At 36.4% G+C, this 22,387-nt stretch overlaps 1 protein-coding gene across 8 annotated transcripts in view; it reads right to left on the bottom strand.

The window, feature by feature from the left end:
- CADPS2 (calcium dependent secretion activator 2) overlaps window positions 1–22,387 on the bottom strand; it is a 647,872-nt gene that overhangs the window by 302,450 nt on the left and 323,035 nt on the right. For all 8 annotated transcript variants that reach the window (XM_037836276.1, XM_037836275.1, XM_037836277.1 and 5 more), the window contains exon 7: window positions 2,873–2,984. In XM_037836276.1, the coding sequence (XP_037692204.1) occupies window positions 2,873–2,984 (112 nt within the window). The remainder of the gene's footprint in view (window positions 1–2,872; window positions 2,985–22,387) is intronic.

The following is a 22,387-nucleotide window of genomic DNA, read 5'->3' as shown; positions in this document are numbered from 1 at the left end:
TGTGGCTGGTTAATAAATCAGAAGGTTGGTTTATTAAATCATCAGTCAGTTGGCTGCAGCTGTGACTGATTATATCAACAAAGCGCATGTCTTCCACAATGAGAGAAGGCAATGAGCTGGATTTAATCCAATCAGTTGAAGACTTTTAAGTGAGACAGATAGAGGATCTTCACTACCTCTTCAGCCGCCCAGCGAAGTGTTTCCTGATGAGTTTATTGAACATCTTCATTGGAGTTGCCAGTCTGCTGCCTGCCCTATGGAATTTGGACTCATGCATACCCACAGCTGCATGAGAGACTTTTATGAATCATATTTATTATAGCTATCTCCTGTTGATTCTGTTTCCCTAGAGAACCCTAATGCAGGAGACTTTGCCCTCCAGGGAAAATTTGACAGTGTTTGAGGATAGCTTTAACTGTCAGGAATGTAGTAGAGAGGGGTGTGAGGCATGCTAATAACATCTATGGCTGGAGACCAGGTATGTTAAACATCATAAAAGGCAGAGGACAGTTCCCAACAACAAATAATTAATCTGCTCAAAATGTCATTAGTGCCAAAGTTGAGAAACCCTGGTGTGCTGGTTTGGATATATTATATCCCTCAAAAGGCATGTTCTTTGATTCAGTCTTGTGGGGGCAGAGTTTCTAGTCTTTTGATTAGGGTGGAACCTTTCAATTGAGTGTTTCCGTGGAGATGTGACTCACCCAACTGTGGGTGATAATTTTGATTAGACTATTTCCATGGAGGTGTGGCCATACCCATTTAGGACGGGTCTTGATCAGTTTACTAGAGTATTTAAGAAAGAAGCGAAGAGATGACACAGACATAGATGCTTGCTGACACTTAGAGATGCTTAGAGATGCTTGGAGTTATGGACAGAAGGACCATAAACCAGAATACCTGGTATAGATAGAGAAGTTGTCTTTCTTGTCTGAAGGGAATGGGAAGCAAAAGACCTTTCTCAGATATACAATTGCTTGGAAAATATACCACTTGTGTACCCAATTAAAAACTTGCTTACATGTATTATTTACCAACTGAGAAATGGATTAAAAATAGCTCAAGAATTACAAAATAGCATTAAACTTAAAATGGTTGCTGTTAGATACTGAAACATATTTATAACAAAGAAAAACTAAACTAATTATTATAAATTGGTTTATAAAGTGATTACATATAGACATTTCTTTCTAGAAGGAGATAAGGTAAAATTTCTATACTAGTCTAAATAAAAGAAACCTGACTTGTAAATCCATAAAGACCATATGTAGTCTCTACTGCTATTCTGTTAGACTACACTATCTGTACACCTTTGCTGAATGAATAAATGCATAAATATGTGAGCACCTGAATGAATTAACAGTATGGCTTAGCTTTGTTAGACATTAACAAATACATGTACAATAAAGCATAAAAGGAAATCTGGAATATGAGTCTGGAGCTAGTTGCCATACGGTGTATTGTAGGAAGACAGGCTAAGGGACAACAGAGGCTCCCAGCAAATGACTACTTTATTGCCTGCACAGCACAAAGGGTCCAAAAGAGCAGGTGAAAGGGATTCCACTTTGGTCAATGCCCCAGTGAGTGCTGGTGGATGGCAGTGGATGGTAGTGGATGGCAGTGGATGGCAGCTCCGATGGAAATAAGGACACATGCACTGACTGAATACTGGCCTTTTATACACTCCAGGGGGAGGAGGCTCTGCTAACGAGCAATCTTTGTGCCCTGGCAAGTAGCTGGGGCTCATTAAGATTTAACATCTTCCTCCAGCTACCTGCATCTCCTGAGAAACAGAAACATAGCCAACACCTTCACACAAACAAGCACGAAGGGCGAAAGGAGGCGGGTAGGCAAGGGTTTGGAGATGGGTGCTGAGTGTGTCCTTGACTTCTCCAAGAGTGAGTGTAGGTGTGGACAAACTAAATCCCTAGTAATGGAAAAATTCCAATAATGTAAAAGAAGCACAAGAAAAGGATAATTTGAAGTGACTAGAAATCCCAGTTTCAGGGGAAAAAATCCAATGTAAGAACTCATTCTATCTTTCAACATCCAGCACAGCACAAGTTGTCCATCATCATAAATCTTTCTCCCCACAAAATTTCATGTAATATTTTTGAAGAGCTTATTCTCTGAAAAATATCTATGAATGCTGTCTGAAGGTCTGGGTAATTCAGATTCACATTACAGATGAATGTCTACTCTTTGGATCACATCTGTTTTATAAAAAGACTGCAGATAACTTTTCACACAGAGAGGTGTAAAGATCACAAACTGACGCTAATAATGTCAACACTTTTACTGCTAGCAGAGGCTGAGTATAGTGGGGGTATACTGGGAATAGAGGAGAAACATAATCTAGGTATGAAGAAGTGAATACACGAAAAACATTTTCAATGTTAAAACGTATGCGAGGAAGACCATCTCTAAGGGAAATGGGAAGAGGTAAGAGACAAATGTACTTAAGAGATATTCTATAATTAGTCTAATCACAATGAACATAAAGAGAAGGATGACTTCAAAGATAAAGGATATCATGGATAGAAGTGACTGAAAGAGAATTACCTTGTACCAATTAGGACAAGTTGGCCAGTGTCATTCCACACTCAATGACCAATGGAGCATGTGTGAGAAGGATGACTGGGTCAGGGACTATGATATTATGAGTACTACCACAATAATTTCTGTATTACGGATAATTATGTTTATTATAAGAGAGCTATAAGCTGGATTCATGGGAAATTACAAATAAATGATTTTATATAATTATGAACAGAAAGTTCACATGTTGCATACTGGATCCAAAGAAGTTCTTCTAAATCCAAAGAAGTTAAAATTGTGCTACCTTAGATACACAGAGCCAACCATAACTCACCCTTCCCAGTTCTTTATCTTCAAGGGCCAGGACCCCAGTGCTTTCCGTGAAGAGTTTTACTTTGACCACAGGCCGGGGATGAGTTGTGGTGAAATCTCCTTGGGTTCCCCATCTACAATAAAGTAGCAAAGATTTCCTTTAAAACACAAGTTTTTCCTGATAGATGTGTCTCCATCAAAGGTACATTAAACAATACAGATTTTTTTATGGCTCAATGAGATTTTTTTATCTTTGCTTTGGTTTCTGACAGATGCACAGTCAAGGAGGAAAATAACAAGCCATATTCATCACAGCTTGTAATATTCATCTGTTCAAAAATTTAGTGTGTTGGAGTACAAAATAGAGAGGATGCTGCAAGAATTTAGTCAAATTACAACATTTTTACAGACAGCAGGGGAATGTTGTTGAAGGGTACACTTATGTAAGGGGTAGTTTCTCAAAACTATTTTTTGCATGTTGTAGACTTTATCCTATCTCTTAGAAAGTCTTGATAAGATATTTTCTTTCTTTTTTTTTTTTAAGTGGGGGAAATTATTTCAGGTCTATTACTTTGTATGATTTTTTACAATTCCTTTGAAAAAAAGAAATACGCAACATTGATATATGAATGTTTTGCAGTTAATTTCCCAATACTGTCTCTCAGGAATGGAATAAATCCGTCGACATCTGGCTTTTTAAATCATCATAATAAAATACATGTTTTCCTGGCTTATTCTTTAATTAATAGCATCTCGTCTTTACCACACACCAAGTCATTGTAGCTTACTTAAAAAGTTAACTGACACACACATGATATTAAGAAATCTTATCAGTATTTCTCCTATGAGAGATCACAGGCAACACGTCTCATCGTGGCATGAAGAAAATGCTATTGCACAAAATACCACAAAAGAGGAAGAAAATATGAGATTTAACAAAATTAGAATTTATGTTAAAAATAAGCCACCAAACAGAAAATACCAATTTTCTTATGTTGTTTTTCTTAAAAAAAATAATTCATCATTGTCATGTGGCTGTTAAACCTTTATTTTATTTTGTAAACCTTATTCAGAAAGCTTGGGAAATACAGAAAGCAGGAATGTAAGTATAATAAAAATTGAACATGTAACTGTGATTATATCTTCCTTTTCTGTTGCAACAGTTATAATATCATAACATATGTACATGAGAGCAAAGAGGCCGTTTCGATGACTAAAGAAACTAGAATCTAGATGTAGTCTGTTGTTTTGAAACTAAAGTCATATGCCAGAGGGAAGGGATTCAATTAGGATGGAAAAGCAGCTTAGTTTCTATTATACATTTCTAGATAGGGGTTAACAAAGAATCTTTTTTTGTCATTTCATAAAATTAAGATGCTCTGAGATAAAGCAAACCTAAGATAGGAATAAAAATAAAAATAGATTCAGAATCAAAAATAAGGGAGTTGTGAAAAATTCTCAAATTAGAGTGTGGAAGCTTAAGCCTTGAGTACAGTCAGGCAATCTGGCTGAAAATTCTAGAGTAGATTCAAACAACATACCCTTCTTTATTTGGCATCATGCAGTAAAATTTGGAGACATATTTTATAATTGAAATCATAGGTTTCTGGTAGTCATGTATGCATAGCCTGTTTCCATGGAATTTCCTGGTTATCTAAACTAAATTATCTTTATAAAAATTATATTTGTATTAAATTGATATTTCTCGCCTCTTATTTCAAAATCCTTTAAAAGTATTTTTTCTATCTCTTTCTAAGTTTTTTTCAAATTTCCAGTCTACTCCAATATATCACTGAAGGACCTGCTGGGTCTTACTTTTTAATCTCTCCCTCCTACCATTCTACATGAAGGGAAATGTGTTGCCAATGTCACTTTGTTTGACAGAATAAGACAAAGGTCATTTCATATGTAAACGGATGTGCTCACTTACGATCCCTAGCACTTCTGGAAAACTGCCTTTTAGCTTTGATTCTTCACAGACAAGCATCTTCAAAGACTATTCCGCAATTTTTATCACTATAGCCCATCTTCATTTATTTGTTTTTATTGTGACTGATATCATAAATGCAAAAAAGTGTCTATAAAATAAGATACATTTTAAATAATAGTGGAATGAAATCTACATTCTTACCACTCAGGTTAAGAGGGAGAATGTTACCAGCAGATTAGAAGAGCCCCTTGGCATCTTGGTCACATTCCACAGCCCCTCTGCCGTCCGCACACTGGCCCCAAGGCAGCTAGGATCCCAAATTTTATATTAATCACTTCCTTGAATTTCTTCTTGAAGTAAATAAATATGTTCCTTAAGTGTAGATGGTTTTAACAGGTAAAGGAAATTCCCTTCTGTTCCTAATTTATTATATATACATATAAATACACATAAATAGGTATGTATGTAAATAAATCGGATACACACACACACATATATTTATAAGTATGTGTTCTAGTTTGCTAATGCGGCCAGAATGCAAAACACCAGAAATGGATTGACTTTTATAAAGGGGGTTTATTTGGTTACATAGTTACAGTCCTAAGGCCATAAAGTATCCAAGGAAAGTCATCAACAATCGGTTACCTTCACTGGAGGATGGCCAATGGTGTCCGGAAAACCTCTGTTAGCTGGGAAGGCATGTGGCTGGCGTCTGCTCCAGAGTTCTGGTTTCAAAATGGCTTTCTCTCAGGACGTTCCTCTCTAGGCTGCAGTTCCTCAAAAATGTCACTCTTAGTCGCTCTTGGGGTGTTTGTCCTCTCTTAACTTCTCCAGAGCAAAAGTCTGCTTTCAACAGCTGTCTTCAAACTCTCTCTCATCTGCAGCTCCTCTCTCAGCTTCTATGCATTCTTCAAAGTGTCCCTCTAGGCTGTCACAAGCTTGCTCCTTCTGTCTGAGTTTCTATAATGCTCCAGTAAAATAATCAAGGCCCGCACTGAATGGGTGGGCCACAGCTCCATGGAAATTATCCAATGAAAGATCTCGCCCACAGTTGAGTGATCACATCTCCACAGAAATATCCAATCAGAAGTCTCCAACCCAATCAACACCAATAGTTTTCTGCCCACACAAGACTGCATCAAAGATAATGGCGTTTTGGGGGATGTAATACATCCAAACCAGCCCAGCATGTATGTAAATAAGTCATATATGTATAGTCAGAAATGGATGCTCTATTTTAAAGAACTTTTTCCTGCATCTATTCAGATGATCAGTTATTATAGATTACATTAACCTATTTTCATGCTTTCTAAAGATAAACCTAAAGTTTCCCTTTCTTTTCTTTTAAACATATAATACTAGATATAGTATGCTAAATATTTTTTTTAAAAGTTTTGCACCAAAGGTCATGATTTAAAACTGGCCTATCATTTTATTTTCTTGTACTTTTCTTCCCTGGTTTTGGTCATGCCACCCTTACTGAATGAGTTGGAAAGTGTTACATTTTAATTCAGGAAGAATTTGTAAAAAAAAAAAAAAAAAAAAAAAAGGTGGGTGGGTGGAATTATCTATTCTTAGAATTCATCTATTAAGCTGTTTGGGTCTAGTGCTTCTTTGCAAAAAGATACATACTACTGCTTCTATTTCTTTAATAGTTATAAGACTATTCAGGTTTTCTCTTTCCCCTTGAGCCAATTTTGATGAGTACTGGTTTTCTAGAAATATATTTATCTCATCTAAATTTGTTCTAGTTTGCTAATGCTGCAGAATGCAAAACACCAGAGATGGATAGGCTTTTTTTTTTTTTTTTTGGAAACCATATATCCAATAAGGTTTTAATATCTAGAATATATAAAGAAATCCCCCAACCCAATGACAAAAAGACAAACAACCAAATTCAAAAATGGGCAAAAGACCTGAACAAACATCCCTCAAAGAAAATATACAAATGGGCAGAAAGCACATTAAAAGATGTTCAACATCACTTAGCCATCAGGGAAATGGAAATAAAAAAAAAAACCACAATGAGTTACAATATCTCATTGTGGTCTTAATTTGCATCTCTCTAATAGCTAGTGAAGCTGAACATTCCTTCATGTGTTTCTTGGCCATTTGTACTTCCTCCTCAGAGAACTGTCCCTTCATATCTTTTGCCCATCTTACAACTGGGCCGACTGTACTATTGTCACTGAGTTGCAGGACCTCTCCACATATGCAAGACATCAGTCTTTTGTCAGATACATGGTTTCCAAAATTTTTTTCCCATTGAGTTGGCTGCCTCTTTACCTTTTTGAGAAATTCCTTTGAGGTGCAGAAACTTCTAAGCTTGAGGAGTTCCCATTTATCTATTTTCTCTTTTGCTGCTTGTGCTTTGGGTGTAAAGTCTAGGAAGTGGCCGCCTAATACAAGGTCTTGAAGATGTTTTCCTACATTATCTTCTAGGAGTTTTATGGTACTTTCTTTTATATTGAGATCTTTGGTCCATTTTGAGTTAATTTTTGTGTAGGGGGTGAGGTAGGGGTCCTCTTTCATTCTTTTGGATATGGATATCCAACTCTCCCAGCCCCATTTGTTGAAAAGACCATTATGACTCAGTTCAGTGACTTTGGGGGCCTTATCAAAGATCAGTCGGCCATAGATCTGAGGGTCTATCTCCGAATTCTCAATTCGATTCCATTGATCTATACGTCTATCTTTGTGCCAGTACCATGCTGTTTTGGCAACTGTGGCTTTATAATAAGCTTCAGAGTCAGGGAGTGTAAGTCCTCCCACTTCGTTTTTCTTTTTTAGAGTGTCTTTAGCAATTCGAGGCATCTTCCCTTTCCAAATAAATTTGATAACTAGCTTTTCCAAGTCTGCAAAGTAGGTTGTTGGAATTTTGATTGGGATTGCATTGAATCTGTAGATGAGTTTGGGTAGAATTGACATCTTAATGACATTTAGTCTTCCTATCCATGAACATGGAATATTTTTCCATCTTTTAAGGTCCCCTTCTATTTCTTTTAGTAGAGTTATGTAGTTTTCTTTGCATAGGTCTTTCACATCTTTGGTTAAGTTTATTCCTAGGTACTTGATTTTTTTAGTTGCTATTGAAAATGGTATCTTTTTCTTGGGTGTCTCTTCATTTTGTTCATTTCTAGCATATAGAAACATTACTGACTTATGTGCATTAACCTTGTATCCCGCTACTTTGCTAAATTTGTTTATTAGCTCTAGTAGCTGTATCGTCGATTTCTCAGGGTTTTCTAGATATAAGATCATATCATCTGCAAACAATGACAGTTTTACTTCTTCTTTTCCAATTTGGATGCCTTTTATTTCTTTGTCTTGCCGGATTGCCCTGGCTAGCACTTCCAGCACAATGTTGAATAACAGTGGTGATAGCGGGCATCCTTGTCTTGTTCCTGATCTTAGAGGGAAGGCTTTCAGTCTCTCACCATTGAGTACTATGCTGGCTGTGGGTTTTTCATATATGCTCTTTATCATGTTGAGGAAGTTTCCTTCAATTCCTACCTTTTGAAGTGTTTTTATCAAAAAGGGATGTTGGATTTTGTCAAATGCTTTTTCAGCATCTATTGAGATGATCAATTGATTTTTCCCTTTTGACTTGTTAATGTGTTGTAATACATTGATTGATTTTCTTATGTTGAACCATCCTTGCATGCCTGGAATGAACCCCACTTGGTCATGGTGTATGATTTTTTTAACGTGTCTTTGGATTCGATTTGCAAGTATTTTGTTGAGGATTTTTGCATCTATATTCATTAGGGAGATTGGCCGGTAGTTTTCCTTTTTTATAGCATCTTTGCCTGGTTTTGGTATTAGATTGATGTTAGCTTCATAAAATGAGTTAGGTAGTGTTCCATTTTCTTCAATGTTCTGAAAGAGTTTGAGTAAGATTGGTGTCAGTTCTTTCTGGAAAGTTTGGTAGAATTCCCCTGTGAAGCCATCTGGCCCTGGGCATTTATTTGTGGGAAGATTTTTGATGACTGATTGGATCTCTTTGCTTCTGATGGGTTGGTTGAGGTCTTCTATTTCTTCTCTGGTCAGTCTAGGTTGTTCATATGTTTCCAGGAAATTGTCCATTTCCTCTACATTATCCAGTTTGTTGCCATACAGTTGTTCATAGTATCCTCTTATAATTTTTTTAATTTCTTCAGGATCTGCAGTTATGTCACCTTTTTCATTCATTATTTTGTTTATATGGGTCTTCTCTCTTTTTGATTTTGTCAGTCTAGCTAGGGGCTTGTCAATCTTGTTGATCTTCTCAAAGAACCAACTTTTGGTGATATTTATCCTCTCTATTGTTTTTTTGTTCTCTATGTCATTTATTTCTGCTTTAATCCTTGTTATTTCTTTTCTTGTACTTGGTTTAGGATTGGTTTGCTGTTCATTTTCTAGCTTCTTCAGTTGATCCATTAGTTCTTTGATTTTGGCTCTTTCTTCCTTTTTAATATATGCGTTTAGCGCTATAAATTTCCCCCTTAGCACTGCTTTTGCTGCATCCCATAGGTTTTGGTATGTTGTGTTCTCATTTTCATTCGTCTCTATATATTTAGCAATTTCTCTTGCTATTTCTTCTTTAACCCACTGATTGTTTAGGAGTGTGTTGTTTAACCTCCAGGTATTTGTGAATTTTCTAAGTCTCTGATGGTTATTGACTTCTAATTGTATTCCATTGTGGTCAGAGAATGTGCTTTGAATGATTTCAATCTTTTTAAATTTATTGAGGCTTGTTTTATGTCCAAGCATATGATCTATTCTGGAGAAAGTTCCATGAGCACTAGAAAATATGTGTATCCTGGTGATTTGGGATGTAATGTCCTGTATATGTCTGTTAAATCTAATTCATTTATCAGATTGTTTAGGTTTTCAATTTCCTTATTGGTCTTCTGTCTGGTTGATCTATCTATAGGAGAGAGTGATGTGTTGAAGTCTCCCACAATTATTGTGGAAACATCAATTGCTTCCTTTAGTTTTGCCAGTGTTTCTCTCATGTATTTTGTGGCACCTTGATTGGGTGCATAGACATTTACGATTGTTATTTTTTCTTGCTGAATTGCCCCTTTTATTAGTATGTAGTGGCCTTCCTTGTCTCTCAAAACATCCCTGCATTTGAAGCCTATTTTATCTGAGATTAATATTGCTACACCCGCTTTCTTTTGGCTGTAGCTTGCATGAAATATTTTTTTCCATCCTTTCACTTTCAGTTTCTTTGTGTCCCTGTGTCTAAGATGAGTCTCTTGTATGCAACATATTGATGGTTCATTTTTTTTGATCCATTCTGCGAATCTATATCTTTTAATTGGGGAGTTTAATCCATTTATATGCAACGTTATAACTGTGAAGGCATTTCTTGAATCAGCCATCTTATCCTTTGGTTTATGTTTGTCATATTTTTCCCCTCTGTCTATTAATATCCTTTATTGTACCCATACCGAATCTCTTTAGTACTGAACCTTTCTCCAAGTCTCTCTGTCCTTTCTTTGTTTCTCTGTCTGTAGGGCTCCCTTTAGTATCTCCAGTAGGGCAGGTCTCTTGTTAGCAAATTCTCTCAGCATTTGTTTGTCTGTGAAAAATTTAAGGTCTCCCTCAAATTTGAAGGAGAGCTTTGCTGGATAAAGTATTCTCGGCTGGAAATTTTTCTCACTCAGAATTTTAAATATATCGTGCCACTGCCTTCTTGCCTCCATGGTGGCTGCTGAGTAGTCACTACTTAGTCTTATGCTGTTTCCTTTGTATGTGGTGAATTGCTTTTCTCTTGCTGCTTTCAGAACTTGCTCCTTCTCTTCTGTGTTTGACAGTGTGATCAGTATATGTCTCGGAGTGGGTTTATTTGGATTTATTCTATTTGGAGTTCGCTGAGCATTTATGATTTGTGTATTTATGTTGTTTAGAAGATTTGGGAAGTTTTCCCCAACAATTTCTTTGAATACTCTTCCTAGACCTTTACCCTTTTCTTCCCCTTCTGGGACACCAATGAGTCTTATATTTGGACGTTTCATATTATCTATCATATCCCTGAGGTCCATTTCAATTTTTTCAATTTTTTTCCCCATTCTTTCTTTTATGCTTTCATTTTCCATTCTGTCATCTTCCAGGTCACTGATTCGTTGTTCAACTTCCTCTAGTCTTGTACTATGAGTGTCCAGAATCTTTTTAATTTGGTCAACAGTTTCTTTAATTTCCATAAGATCATCCAGTTTTTTATTTAGTCTTGCAATGTCTTCTTTATGCTCTTCTAGGGTCTTCTTGATTTCCTTTGTCTCCTGTACTATGCTCTCATTGTTCATCTTTAGTTCTTTGAGTAGCTGCTCTAGGTGCTGTGTCTCTTCTGATCTTTTGATTTGGGTGCTTGGGCTTGGGTTATCCATATCGTCTGGTTTTTTCATATGCTTTATAATTTTCTGTTGTTTTTGGCCTCGTGGCATTTGCTGAACTTGATAGGGTTCTTTTAGGATTTGAAGACCAATTGAAGTCCTTGTCTCTAATTTATCAGATCTACAGCTTCGTGGAGTACACTTTCTCTAACTAACCAGCAGGTGGCGTCCACGAGCCACCTGTTCTCCACAAGCCAGTTCTCCCCTGCTTAGCCTTTTTGGTGAGTGGGGGAGTGAGTCTTGTGGGGTCCAATTGGTGTACCAAGCTTGCGTGTGTAGTTGGTGTTGCCTGCCCTGTATATGGGGCGTGTTTCTGGGCAGTCAGGGAGGGGGGGGTGGCTCTAACAATCAAATCTCCCTGGTGATCCTAGAGTTTTAAAGCTGCTGCAATAGTCTAATCCTTCAGTTCAGTCCTGCCACAGTTTGTCTCTGCCACTGACCCACAAGTCCTTGGTATTGGTGTATGGCTCCTGAGACTTGCAAGTGGGCCCCTCTTCCAGGCCGTGCACCCCGGGTCCTCTGTTGAGGGATGACTGTGCTATGTCACAGGTGAGTGCCGTCCCCCCAGGGCAGTTCTGGGCTGCTGGGCTGTGTAGGGAGGCTCCCAGTCTGCTCAAATGATGGCTGAATGGGGCTTTGTTAATTCACACTGCTCTACCTTCCCAAGTCTGGGACAATCAGCTGAGGTTGCAGGGAAGGCTAATGTCCAAGCCCAGTTTTGTGGTGTGTGCCTGTTATTTGAAGCACTTCCGTCACACTGGGTTGTCTGGGGCAGTTCTGGGCTATGGGGCTGGCGATGGGCAGGAGTGTTTCCTGTCCACCAGGATGATGGCTGTGAGCGGACACCCCCCTTTTCTTGGGAATTTGTGGTGTTTAGTGAATTTTCTCAGCCACTGGATTATTGCCTTTTGTCTCAGAGCTCTCCTAGTTCTGCTCTTGACTTGACCTGCCCAAATAGCAAGTCTTTGAAGCTTTCTGTATTGGGCTTCTTAGAGTAATTGTTTTAGAAAAAGAAAAAAGGATTAAAAAAAAAAAAAAAAAACAAAAAAACGGGCCCTCCTCAGAGATCTAATGGGTTATTGAAATGCTAAGAGACAAAGCAACCAGGGCCATTAAGGAAAGGTCCACAGGGCAGAGAGATCAGCTTTTCTTCGGGATTTGCATATGCGCCTCAGGGCCTTTCCCCTTTCTGTGTTCACCAGAACTCCAAAAATCCTCTGCTTTTATTTTGGAGTTTTTCGTGTTGTTTTTTTTCTATGCCTGTCTCCTCTCTGCTGGGCTGGCTGCTCTCAGATTCTCTGGTGTCTGGTCTCAGTCTATCTATGGTTGGAGTTTGAATCAGTAGAATGAGTTTCCGATAAGAGCAGCCACTGCAGTTCTCCCTTCTCCTTCCCGGAGCTGACAGCCCCTCCTCCCCCGGGACTGAGCCTGGCAGGGAGGGGCGCGGGTCCCCTGGCCGCAAAAACTTACAGATTTCGGTGATCTCAGCAGTTCCATGTTTTCATGAGTGTTGTATGAAGTATGCCCAAAGTCAGATTGCTCTGTGGTGTCCAGTCCACGCAGTTCCTGGCTTTCTACCTACTTTCCTGGAGCAGTAACTAAAACATACAGCTCACCAGTCTGCCATCTTGCCCCGCCTCTCGGATAGGCTTTTATAAAATGGGGGTTTATTTCACTACACAGTTAGTCTTAAGGCCACAAAACGTCCAAGGTAACACATCAGTAATCGGGTACCTTCACTGGAGATGGCCAATGGCGTCCGGAAAACCTCTCTTAGCTGGGAAGGCACATGGCTGGTGTCTGCTCCAAAGTTCTGGTTTCAAAATGGCTTTCTCCCAGGACATTCCTCTCTAGCAAGCTTGCTCTTCTTCAAAACATCACTCCCAGCTGCACTCCGTTCAGTCTCTTTGAGTCAGCATGTTTTATATGGCTCCACTGATCAAGGCCCACCCCGAATGGGTGGGGCCACACCTCCATGGGAGTATCCCACCAAAGTCACCACCCACAGCTGGGTGGGGCACATTCCAAGCAAATCTAACCAGCACCAAAACGTCTGTCCCAAAAGACCACAAAGATAATGGTATTTGGGGGACACAATACATTCAAACTGGCACAAAATTCTTCAACATTTGTACAAAGTTCTAAATATCCCTTTATCTGCTGAATCTCTACAGCATCTGTAGCAATCTCTCTTTTTTTCATTCCAAATACTGTTTTTCTTTTTTGTATACTTAATTTTGTCTCTTTTATTATTTTTTTCAAACTACCATCTTCTCACTTTTATGATCCTCCCAATTGCACACTTGTTTTCTATTTCATTAAATTATCTCTTTATTTCACTCCAATTTATCTGTGTTAATTCTGCTGTTCTTCTAAAATTTTAAGTTGAATGCATAGCTGATTAATTTTAAGTCTTTCTCCTGTTGTAAGTCTGTAAGGCTATAAATTTCCCATATGTACCACTTTACAGTATCCCATGAACTATGTTGTATTTTTATTTTTATCCAGCTCTTTGGAGTGTGTTTTTAGAATTTCTCAAAGTATGAATTTTTTCCTTTTTATTAAGTTCTATTCTTACCGCATTCGATTATATAATATAACATATATGATACCAATCCTTTGGAATTATTAGAACTAGCTTTATATTCTGTAATACCTATATGTGTATGTATTTAACTTTTCCATGACTGCTTGAATAGAAAAACTATTCTCCATTGTTGGGTATAATGTTCTAAATACTGCCATAATTTAAAGCTTGTTTAAATCTGTTTTATCCTTATTGATTTTTGGTCTCCTTTATCCATAAAGGTAGAAGTATTAAGATCTTCTACCATGACTGAGATTTCATCAGTTTCTCCTTTATTTTTGACAACTTTTTGCTTATTATACTTTGAGGTCACGCTATTTGGTTCAAATGAGTTCAGGATTGACATATCCTCATGAGGAATAAATACGTACTCTTCACTTTTTGCTTTAAAGTCTATATAGTCTGATATTAACTTCTTCTGAGTTAGAATATGCTAATATCTTTTCCCATCATCTCATTTTCATAGTTTTTGTGCCCTTGCATGTGTCTCTTGTAAACAGCACATAGTAGGATTTTAAAATCCAGAGAATCTTTGTCTTTTCACTGGAGCTTCGTCTATTAACATACACTGTGATTACTGGTAAATTTTTTATTTCTAACTTTTATTATATGCTTGCTATTTCTTGATCCATTTATGTGCCTATTTTGTTGTTCCATTTTTCCACCACTTTCCCCCCTTTCATTACTCTATTTTTCTCATGAAGGAGTGTTCCTATTTCTCTGCATCCTCTCCAACTCCTGCAATTTTCTGTCTTTTCAATAGTATATATTACAGTGGTTGAGAAACAGTACCTCACTGTGGTTTTCATTTGCATTTCCCTAACAGCTAAAGGGCACCATGTGCTTATTGGCCATTTGTAGAGCTTCTCTGGAGAAATGTGTATTTAAGTCTTTTGCCCATCTTTTAATTGTGTTGTTTTTCTCTCTATTGTTCAGCTGTAGGATTCTTTATAGATTTTGGTTATTAAACTCTTATTTCCAAATATTTTCTCCCATTCTACAGTTTGTCTTTTTACTTTCATGATAAAGCCCTCTAATGCAAAGAAGTTTTTTATTTTGATGAAGTTCATTTATCTATTTTTTTTCTTTTGTTGCCCATGCTTTGGTTCATTTATCTATTTTTTTCTTTTGTTGCCCATGCCTGACACAAGGTTCTGAAGATGCTTCCCTATATTTTCTTCTAGGAGTTTTACAGTTTTTTTCTTATATTTGGGTCTTTGATCCACTTTAAGTTAATTTTTGTATATGGTGTGAGGCAAGGTCATTTGCTTTTTTCAAATACATGTATACATTTTATTTTATTTCTTAATTAGGAAAGTTGCAGGTTTACAGAAAAATCACGTAAAAAATATAGCATCCCCAGATTACTCCCCACCCTCCACCCCCATTATTAACACTTTGCATTAGTGTGGTACCTTTGTTACAGTTGCTGAAATAATGTTATAATTGTACTACTAACTATAATCCATAGTTTATGTTATGTTATGTATTCTATCCCCATATACAACCCTTTTATTAACAACTTGCAATAGTGTGGTATACCTGTTATAATTCCTGAAAGAACAATTTTATAATTGTATGATTAACTATAGTCCATCGTTTATATCGTTTATAATAGGGTTCACTGTATTGTACAGTCTTATGTTTTATCTTTTATTTTTTATTCTAGTAACATATATACCACCTAAAATTTCCCCTTTTAACCACATTCACATATATAAATCAGTGCTGTTAATTATACTCACAATGTTGTGCTACTATCACCAGCATCCGTTTCCAAAACTCTGTAATCAACCCAAATAAAAATTTCTTACAAATTAAGCATTAACTCCCCATTCCCTACTCCCAACCCAGGCCCTTGTAACATATATTCCGGATTCTAACTCTATGAGTTGGCTTATTCTAATTATTGCATTTCAATGAGACCATACGGTATTTGTCCTTTTGTGTCTGGCTGATTTCACTCAACATAATAACTTCAAGGTTCATGTGACAACACGGATGAACCTTGAAGATCATCTGGTTTCTATAGGCTCCGCTTCTTTATCTCATCCTGCAAATGTCGGAATTTCTTCCCCTGGGTCTTTCATCCCTCTGTTGTTTTTGTTGGTTGGTTTAACTTTACGCATTTTCTCTGACAAAAACATTCTACTCCGTGATTACAACCACTACATATGACTCAGATTTCCATCAACTCCATAGCTCTCTGATTGGATTAAAGTTATTTATTGTATTGCCTACTGGATGGAAATGTGTCCAAACATTTCACATATTCGTGAACTCCCCATGCCCAGAACTAGAATAATCACTCAGCACCAATCGTTCTACTTCCTATATTCTCCATTTCTCCAGATGATGTCACCATATATACAATCATAAAAGCTGGAAATAAGGAAGTCAACCTAAATTCGTCTCTTATTACCTAGTGTATAATGTACACAAGACAGAGTAGAGCAAAAGAGAAATTAAATTTTTAGAACTAGCAATAAAACGGACTATTATTTCTTACAATTTTTATTCAATATAAAATATTTTTATCTCCAAATGTTTTAAAATCTCCCATTTGGTAATGTAAAAATATTCAGTACTGACCATACTCCTTGACTGTGCACTGTTAATTACCTTTTACAATCCCCAAATCATGATTACTGTTCAATCATTAAACTTGGGTAAACTAAGAGAACACATACTTTGCTAGGAATGGTGATAATGAAACAGACAAGCTTAGAGAAGTCAAAGTATCTAATCAGTACACTGCAAACACAGTTATTTGTTAAAACAAAGAGTTAGCTAAAAATACGTTAAATGGTATTAATAATCTAGAACTCGGAATGGAATCTGGGATATCTACTCCTGAAACCAATATATCAATAAAGGCAGGGTAGGTAGAATATTACAGGGCCCAGGAGGCTGTCCACAAGAAAATATCTATGTAGAATATCTGGGACCTCAGGGTCAAGAGTAGAGAATCCTAAAGGCCAATTCCTGTGAAATGAGGAAGGCTTAAATAATGTATTTTCAGGCAGGCAGGGAAAGGCTGAGGCATAAGGGTACTCACATATCTTGACTGTATGCCAGAGGACTAAGATTTTATTAATATTCTGGCAAAAAATGTACAATTTAAAAGGTATGCATAAATATAAATATGGTGCCATTTAATGGTCCTAATATTCCAGGATGCAAACATAAAATGGTGAAAAATAAAAGTGAAAAAGATATACACAATTAGAAAATCTTATGAGTTCGATAATGAATAACTTAAAAACCTAAGCCAAAAAAAAAGGCAAGGGAAGGAAGAAGATAATAGGTCTATCTTCAATATTCATCAAGATGTTTCCTTGCTTCCTATTGAATTGACATGTTTAAACATTTTCAAGAATTAATACAGTCATTATCTCCCTACTATTTTCTCTGTATTATGTGATAAAAGAATAATTACCCTTGCTGTTAATTTGCTTTGACTCAAAAGGTACAATGCCTTCCTCTGCTTCCATGATTGTATTATTTATGAGAATTCAGACTTCTAACGTAAATCTTCAAATGAATAAAATACCTACAAAGCACATTTACAAGGACAGCAGGACTTCCTTGCCATAAAAACACAAGGCAGTTCATATACTGGCTGAAATAATTGAGATTAGTTATGTATTCACTGTCAAATAAAATACACTGGAAATTTGTATTAGGAGACAAAACATATGGTCATGTCTTCTCATCCAGTAAGGTAATTTCTAGGCATTAATCCTAACAAAATAATCATAATTATGGAAAAGACTACAAGCAGATACATATTCACAACAGTGTTATGCATCATAACAAAAAAAATAATTTCAACAACTTAAGTCTCTACGACTAGAAGGATGGTTATGTAAACTATGGGGCATACAATGAAATATTTTGCTGCTATTTATAGTGGTGTTTATAAGAACATGTGTGATGTAAAATGGGAAAAAAAGGATACGAAAACTGAATGAGAGACTTTTAGTCATTCAAAAAATATACTGAGCATATTGTATGTGCCCCTCTTGAAACATATTCTAATAGATTAAAAAGAATAAAAATTTTATTACTATATACTGTAACATACATTCCTCCTGACACATGCCCTGCAATATTAATAGCTGGGGACCTGACATGGCCTTTTATAGTAGCTAGAGAACTAGATTTATGACTCAAAAATTACATGTTAGCATTCATGTTTTAAAGTATGTTAAAAATCATGAAACTAAGTGTGATTTTAAAACCATTCACTTCCCTTGAATCAACATTTTCAATAGGAACATATACATGATTAGAGAAGCTAAGAACTTAAAAGTAGGCTGAATCTATACTCCTGATGTATGACCAGCACTACAGAATTAAAGAAGGTATACATTAATTCCAAAAATTTCAAAAAAGTGCTCCACCTTAAATAATAAAAAAATATGCAATTTAGAACCCTGCTGAATTCTGTATGACTTATTTATTACATTTATCCATTTCTCTGTCTGCCTCCTCAACTAGCCTGAGCTCATTAAGTACAAGGTCTTTCCTTGATTTTTTGAATGCCTGCTGCCTTGCCCAGTGCCACTCTTGCAGTAGGATGAATGAAAGGATGGAGAGATAGGTGGATGGATGAAATAATTTTTAAAATTGATTCACAGATTCTGATTTTTGACATTCTATATAAAAGTCTCCCCTTAACAAAATATTATATGAATATTAACCTATATTTCTTTCTAATGCTTTCACTGTTTAAATTTTCAAGATGTGTGAAATTTAATAGTGTTATGAATGGGAGTCTTGCTTAATCTTCCAGTTGTTCCAATCTCATTTGATGAAGAAGTCATCTTTATTACACTATGGCATTATTATATATAGTTGGGTTTGGTTTTTAACTTTCTGTTCCACAGATACGTCTCCTAAGCTGTGCTATACTCTAATAATTACTATGGCTTTATAAAATGTTATATTTCTTAGAACAAATTGGTGTTGAGTTTTTTTTTAATATATTATATTTATAATCAAGAAAATAGAAAGTTTATTCATTTATTCCTGTCTGTTCTTGATGAAATATTGCTTGAAGTCAAACCTTTTTTCTTCTTGTAGGTGCTCCACATTTCTTGTTAAATTTATTTTGACATATTTGATACTTGAGGGTCCTAAGGAATCTATTTCTCTTATGTTGTCTACTGCTGGTATATAAGAAAGCTTTCTGTATATTTATATGTGTGCCAGTTTGATATATTATGTCTCCCAAAATGACACTATCTTTGATATAATCTTGTGAGGGCAAACATATTAGTGGGGATTAAGTTGGAATGTGTGGATTTATTTGTTTCCATGGAAACACGCCCCACCCAACTGTGGGTGATAACTCCGATTGCATAATTTCCATGGAGGTGTTGCCCCACCCATTCAGGGTGGGTGTGAATTAAATTACTGGAGCACTATATAAGCTCACACAGAAAGAGCAAGCTTGCTACAGCCAAGAGGGACACTTTGAAGACTGCACAAAAGCTGAGACAGTAGCTGCAGATGAGAGACAGTTTGAAGATGGCTGTTGAAAGCAGACTTTTGCTCCAGAGAAGTTAAGAGAGGACAAACCCCCAAGAGCAACTGAGAGTGACATTTTGAAGAGGAGCTGTGGCCTAGAGAGGAATGTCCTGGGAGAAAGCCATTTTGAAACCAGAACTTGGAGCAGACAGCAGCCACATGCCTTCCCAGCTAACAGGTTTTCCGGATGCCATTGGCCATCCTCCAGTGAAGGTACCCAATTGTTGATGTGTTACCCTGGACACTTTATGGCCTTAAGACTGTAACTGTGTAACCAAATAAACCCCCTTTATAAAAGCCAATCCATTTCTGATATTATTGCATTCCGGCAGCATTAGCAAACTAGAACAATATGTAACCAAATACAATACTAAACACTCTTCTTTGTTCAAATGATAATTTTGTCTTTTCATTTTTAATCTAATTACTGCTTTTTAAAATGATGTCTTCTTTACTAAATTACCATTAATTCTCTTACAGAGTCATTAAAATAATCACATAAAATTCCAAAGCCATCACTAATTTTATAATAGAAAACATTAAATAAGGACCCAATACAGGGGTCAAAATGAAAGGTCTAGAAAGAATTGCATATAACTCTTAAGATTTCTCACACTGCAATTTTTTAAACAATGCAACTACAGATAAATTATCATTTTAGTAATTAAGACATTTAAAACAAAAATATCACAGATTCATCCAATAATATTTGCCTAAATAAATGTTTTTGTTTATAATGCAACCATCCTTCCAAATTCCTATATTCCTTGCTTGTATCTGTTATCTTTCTATAAGTGCTTGTCCTGCTCACGATGGCCACGTGTACTCTAAAGCCAACAACAGGACTTGTAAAATATACCAAGTAGTTATAATATGTGATATTACAAATATATAGGGCTATCTCTTTTTAATTGAATAACTTAATAATCTTTGAAAACTGGGATACGTCTAAAAAGAATCAGAGCCTTATTATAAATTATATTATTAGCAATTAAATAAAACACTGAAAGCATTTATAAAACAATGTTAAACACTGTAAAGATGATTTTAATATAGCATTCCTGATTAATATAAGCAATTAAGACAGTTTCATGGACAGCTCATTCTAAGAAGGAAAAGACATTTTTGGAGGAGCAGCTTTCGCTACTTAAAAAGTTCAACATTTCTAAGTTATTTGACAGGGCTGAAATGTATCGACATTTTATCCAATACTGATGGACTTAAGTCAAAAGTTAAGGGAAGAATGGTGGAAATAACTAAGTTTTGATGAGAATGTGGGTGGCTGGCGACACATCATTTAAAATGGCCAAAACTACTGGAGGGGAAGGAACTTATTCTGTGATATTCAAGTATCTCATTGCAACAGGCTGCTGGAAACTCATTACTGCTAAGAGGCTGTGAGGAAGATACAGTTTGGGGAGTGATTTAAATAAAGACCGTAGGAGAAGCTTTGAGAATGAAAGGGCTGTGAAGGGTACCCATTAAAACTTGATGACATTCGGGACTTTTATTGTACAAGTCCAGACGGATACACATATCTATATGCTTGAGTGTGTATGGTACCTAAATGCATTATTCAGTTAGCTTGGATAATCAATAGTCTTTATAAAAATTGCCTTACATATCACCATTACTGTTGTTGTATTTGAAATTTCAATCTGAGATATTTAAATAGAACCACAGAGTGGTTCAAGACATACTAAAAGCAATATAGCTGTGGCAGTGAATAAAATTATGGCATGACTTTCTGGGCCACAAGGATTATTTTTTATCTCACAAATCACATTGTCATTTGAGACATCATGTTATAGCACTCAATACTTTCAACACCACTAAAGGAATTACTCTGCATGGCTATATTTCAAAGACAACATTAATAAAATTAATGAAGCAAGCATCACAACACTGTCCTAAATAGATACGTAGAAAAAGTCAGATTCATTAAAAAAAAGTAAGAACCAGTCTCTTAGTGCACACACCTCACATACAGTGGTACAGTTACAGTGAGGATAGGGCTAGAGTGCAGACCCCAGAGACAGAATTTCTGTTCTTGAATCTCAACTCCAACATGTACTAGCAAAGGGACTCTGGACAAGTAACTCATTCATAATTTAATAATACTCTCCTCATAAGACTGTTGAGGCATAAATGGAGACAAGTCATGTTAAAGCCCATAAGAGCACAGTGCCCGTCACACAGAAGGTGCTCAATAAATGTTAGCTATTATTAATATCCATAGTAGAATTACCTTAATTTCACTTTCTAAGCAAAATGATACCTACCTGAAAAAAAGCTGATAGTTCCGAACACTAAAGCTTTACTCAGTTTCATAAAAATGGCCATCCTAAAATTCAGACATCAGAAACAAGAAAGAGTGACATCAACAAATAGCAAAACAGGACAAAGGAAAAAAAAAGGAGAGAGGGAGGGAAAAGGGGAACGCGGGAGAAGGAGGCAAAGGGTGGAGAGAGAAGGGAGAGAGGGGAAAGACAGGAGAGTCAGAGATAAGTAAAAGAACAACTTGGAATAAATGGAGGGATTTATATACCGAGTAATGTTAATGTATTTTTGCATGTTATCTCCGTAAAATTCCTTTTAAATAATTTACATTCTAAAATGCTGATATGATGTACACTGTAATAGAAGAATTAAACAATATCCTTTTCAGTAACTAAATGGTATCATTTTAGGCTTTTGAGAGGATCTTTCAAAAACACTGCACTGGAACTTTTTATTATGATGGGAAGTGTTATGATGGTCATGAAACTTCTATACATTAGTTCCAACATTAGCCTGATTTGCCCCCATTTTCTGACAGAAAAATAACAGTTGGATGTGTTCTATGAACTGGAAAACTCCTTTCAAATGTAATAGTAATAACGTGGTTTGAAGTTATGTACCCCAGAAAAACAGGTTCTTAATCTTAAACCATTCCTGTGGGTGTGAACCCACTGAAAAAAGGACCTTTTTATGAGGTCAATTTAGTTACATTGTGGCCCAACCGAGACAAGACGGATCTTAATTCTATTAACAGAGGCTTTATAGAGAAGGCCACAGATGGAGAAGCCAGAGGCAGCTGCCAGAGGCCAGAAGTCAACAGAACCC

The sequence above is a fragment of the Choloepus didactylus genome, chromosome 5 (genome assembly GCF_015220235.1).
Source record: "Choloepus didactylus isolate mChoDid1 chromosome 5, mChoDid1.pri, whole genome shotgun sequence".
Classification (NCBI taxonomy): Eukaryota; Metazoa; Chordata; class Mammalia; order Pilosa; family Megalonychidae; genus Choloepus; species Choloepus didactylus.
This window is presented reverse-complemented; position numbering and strand designations above follow the sequence as displayed.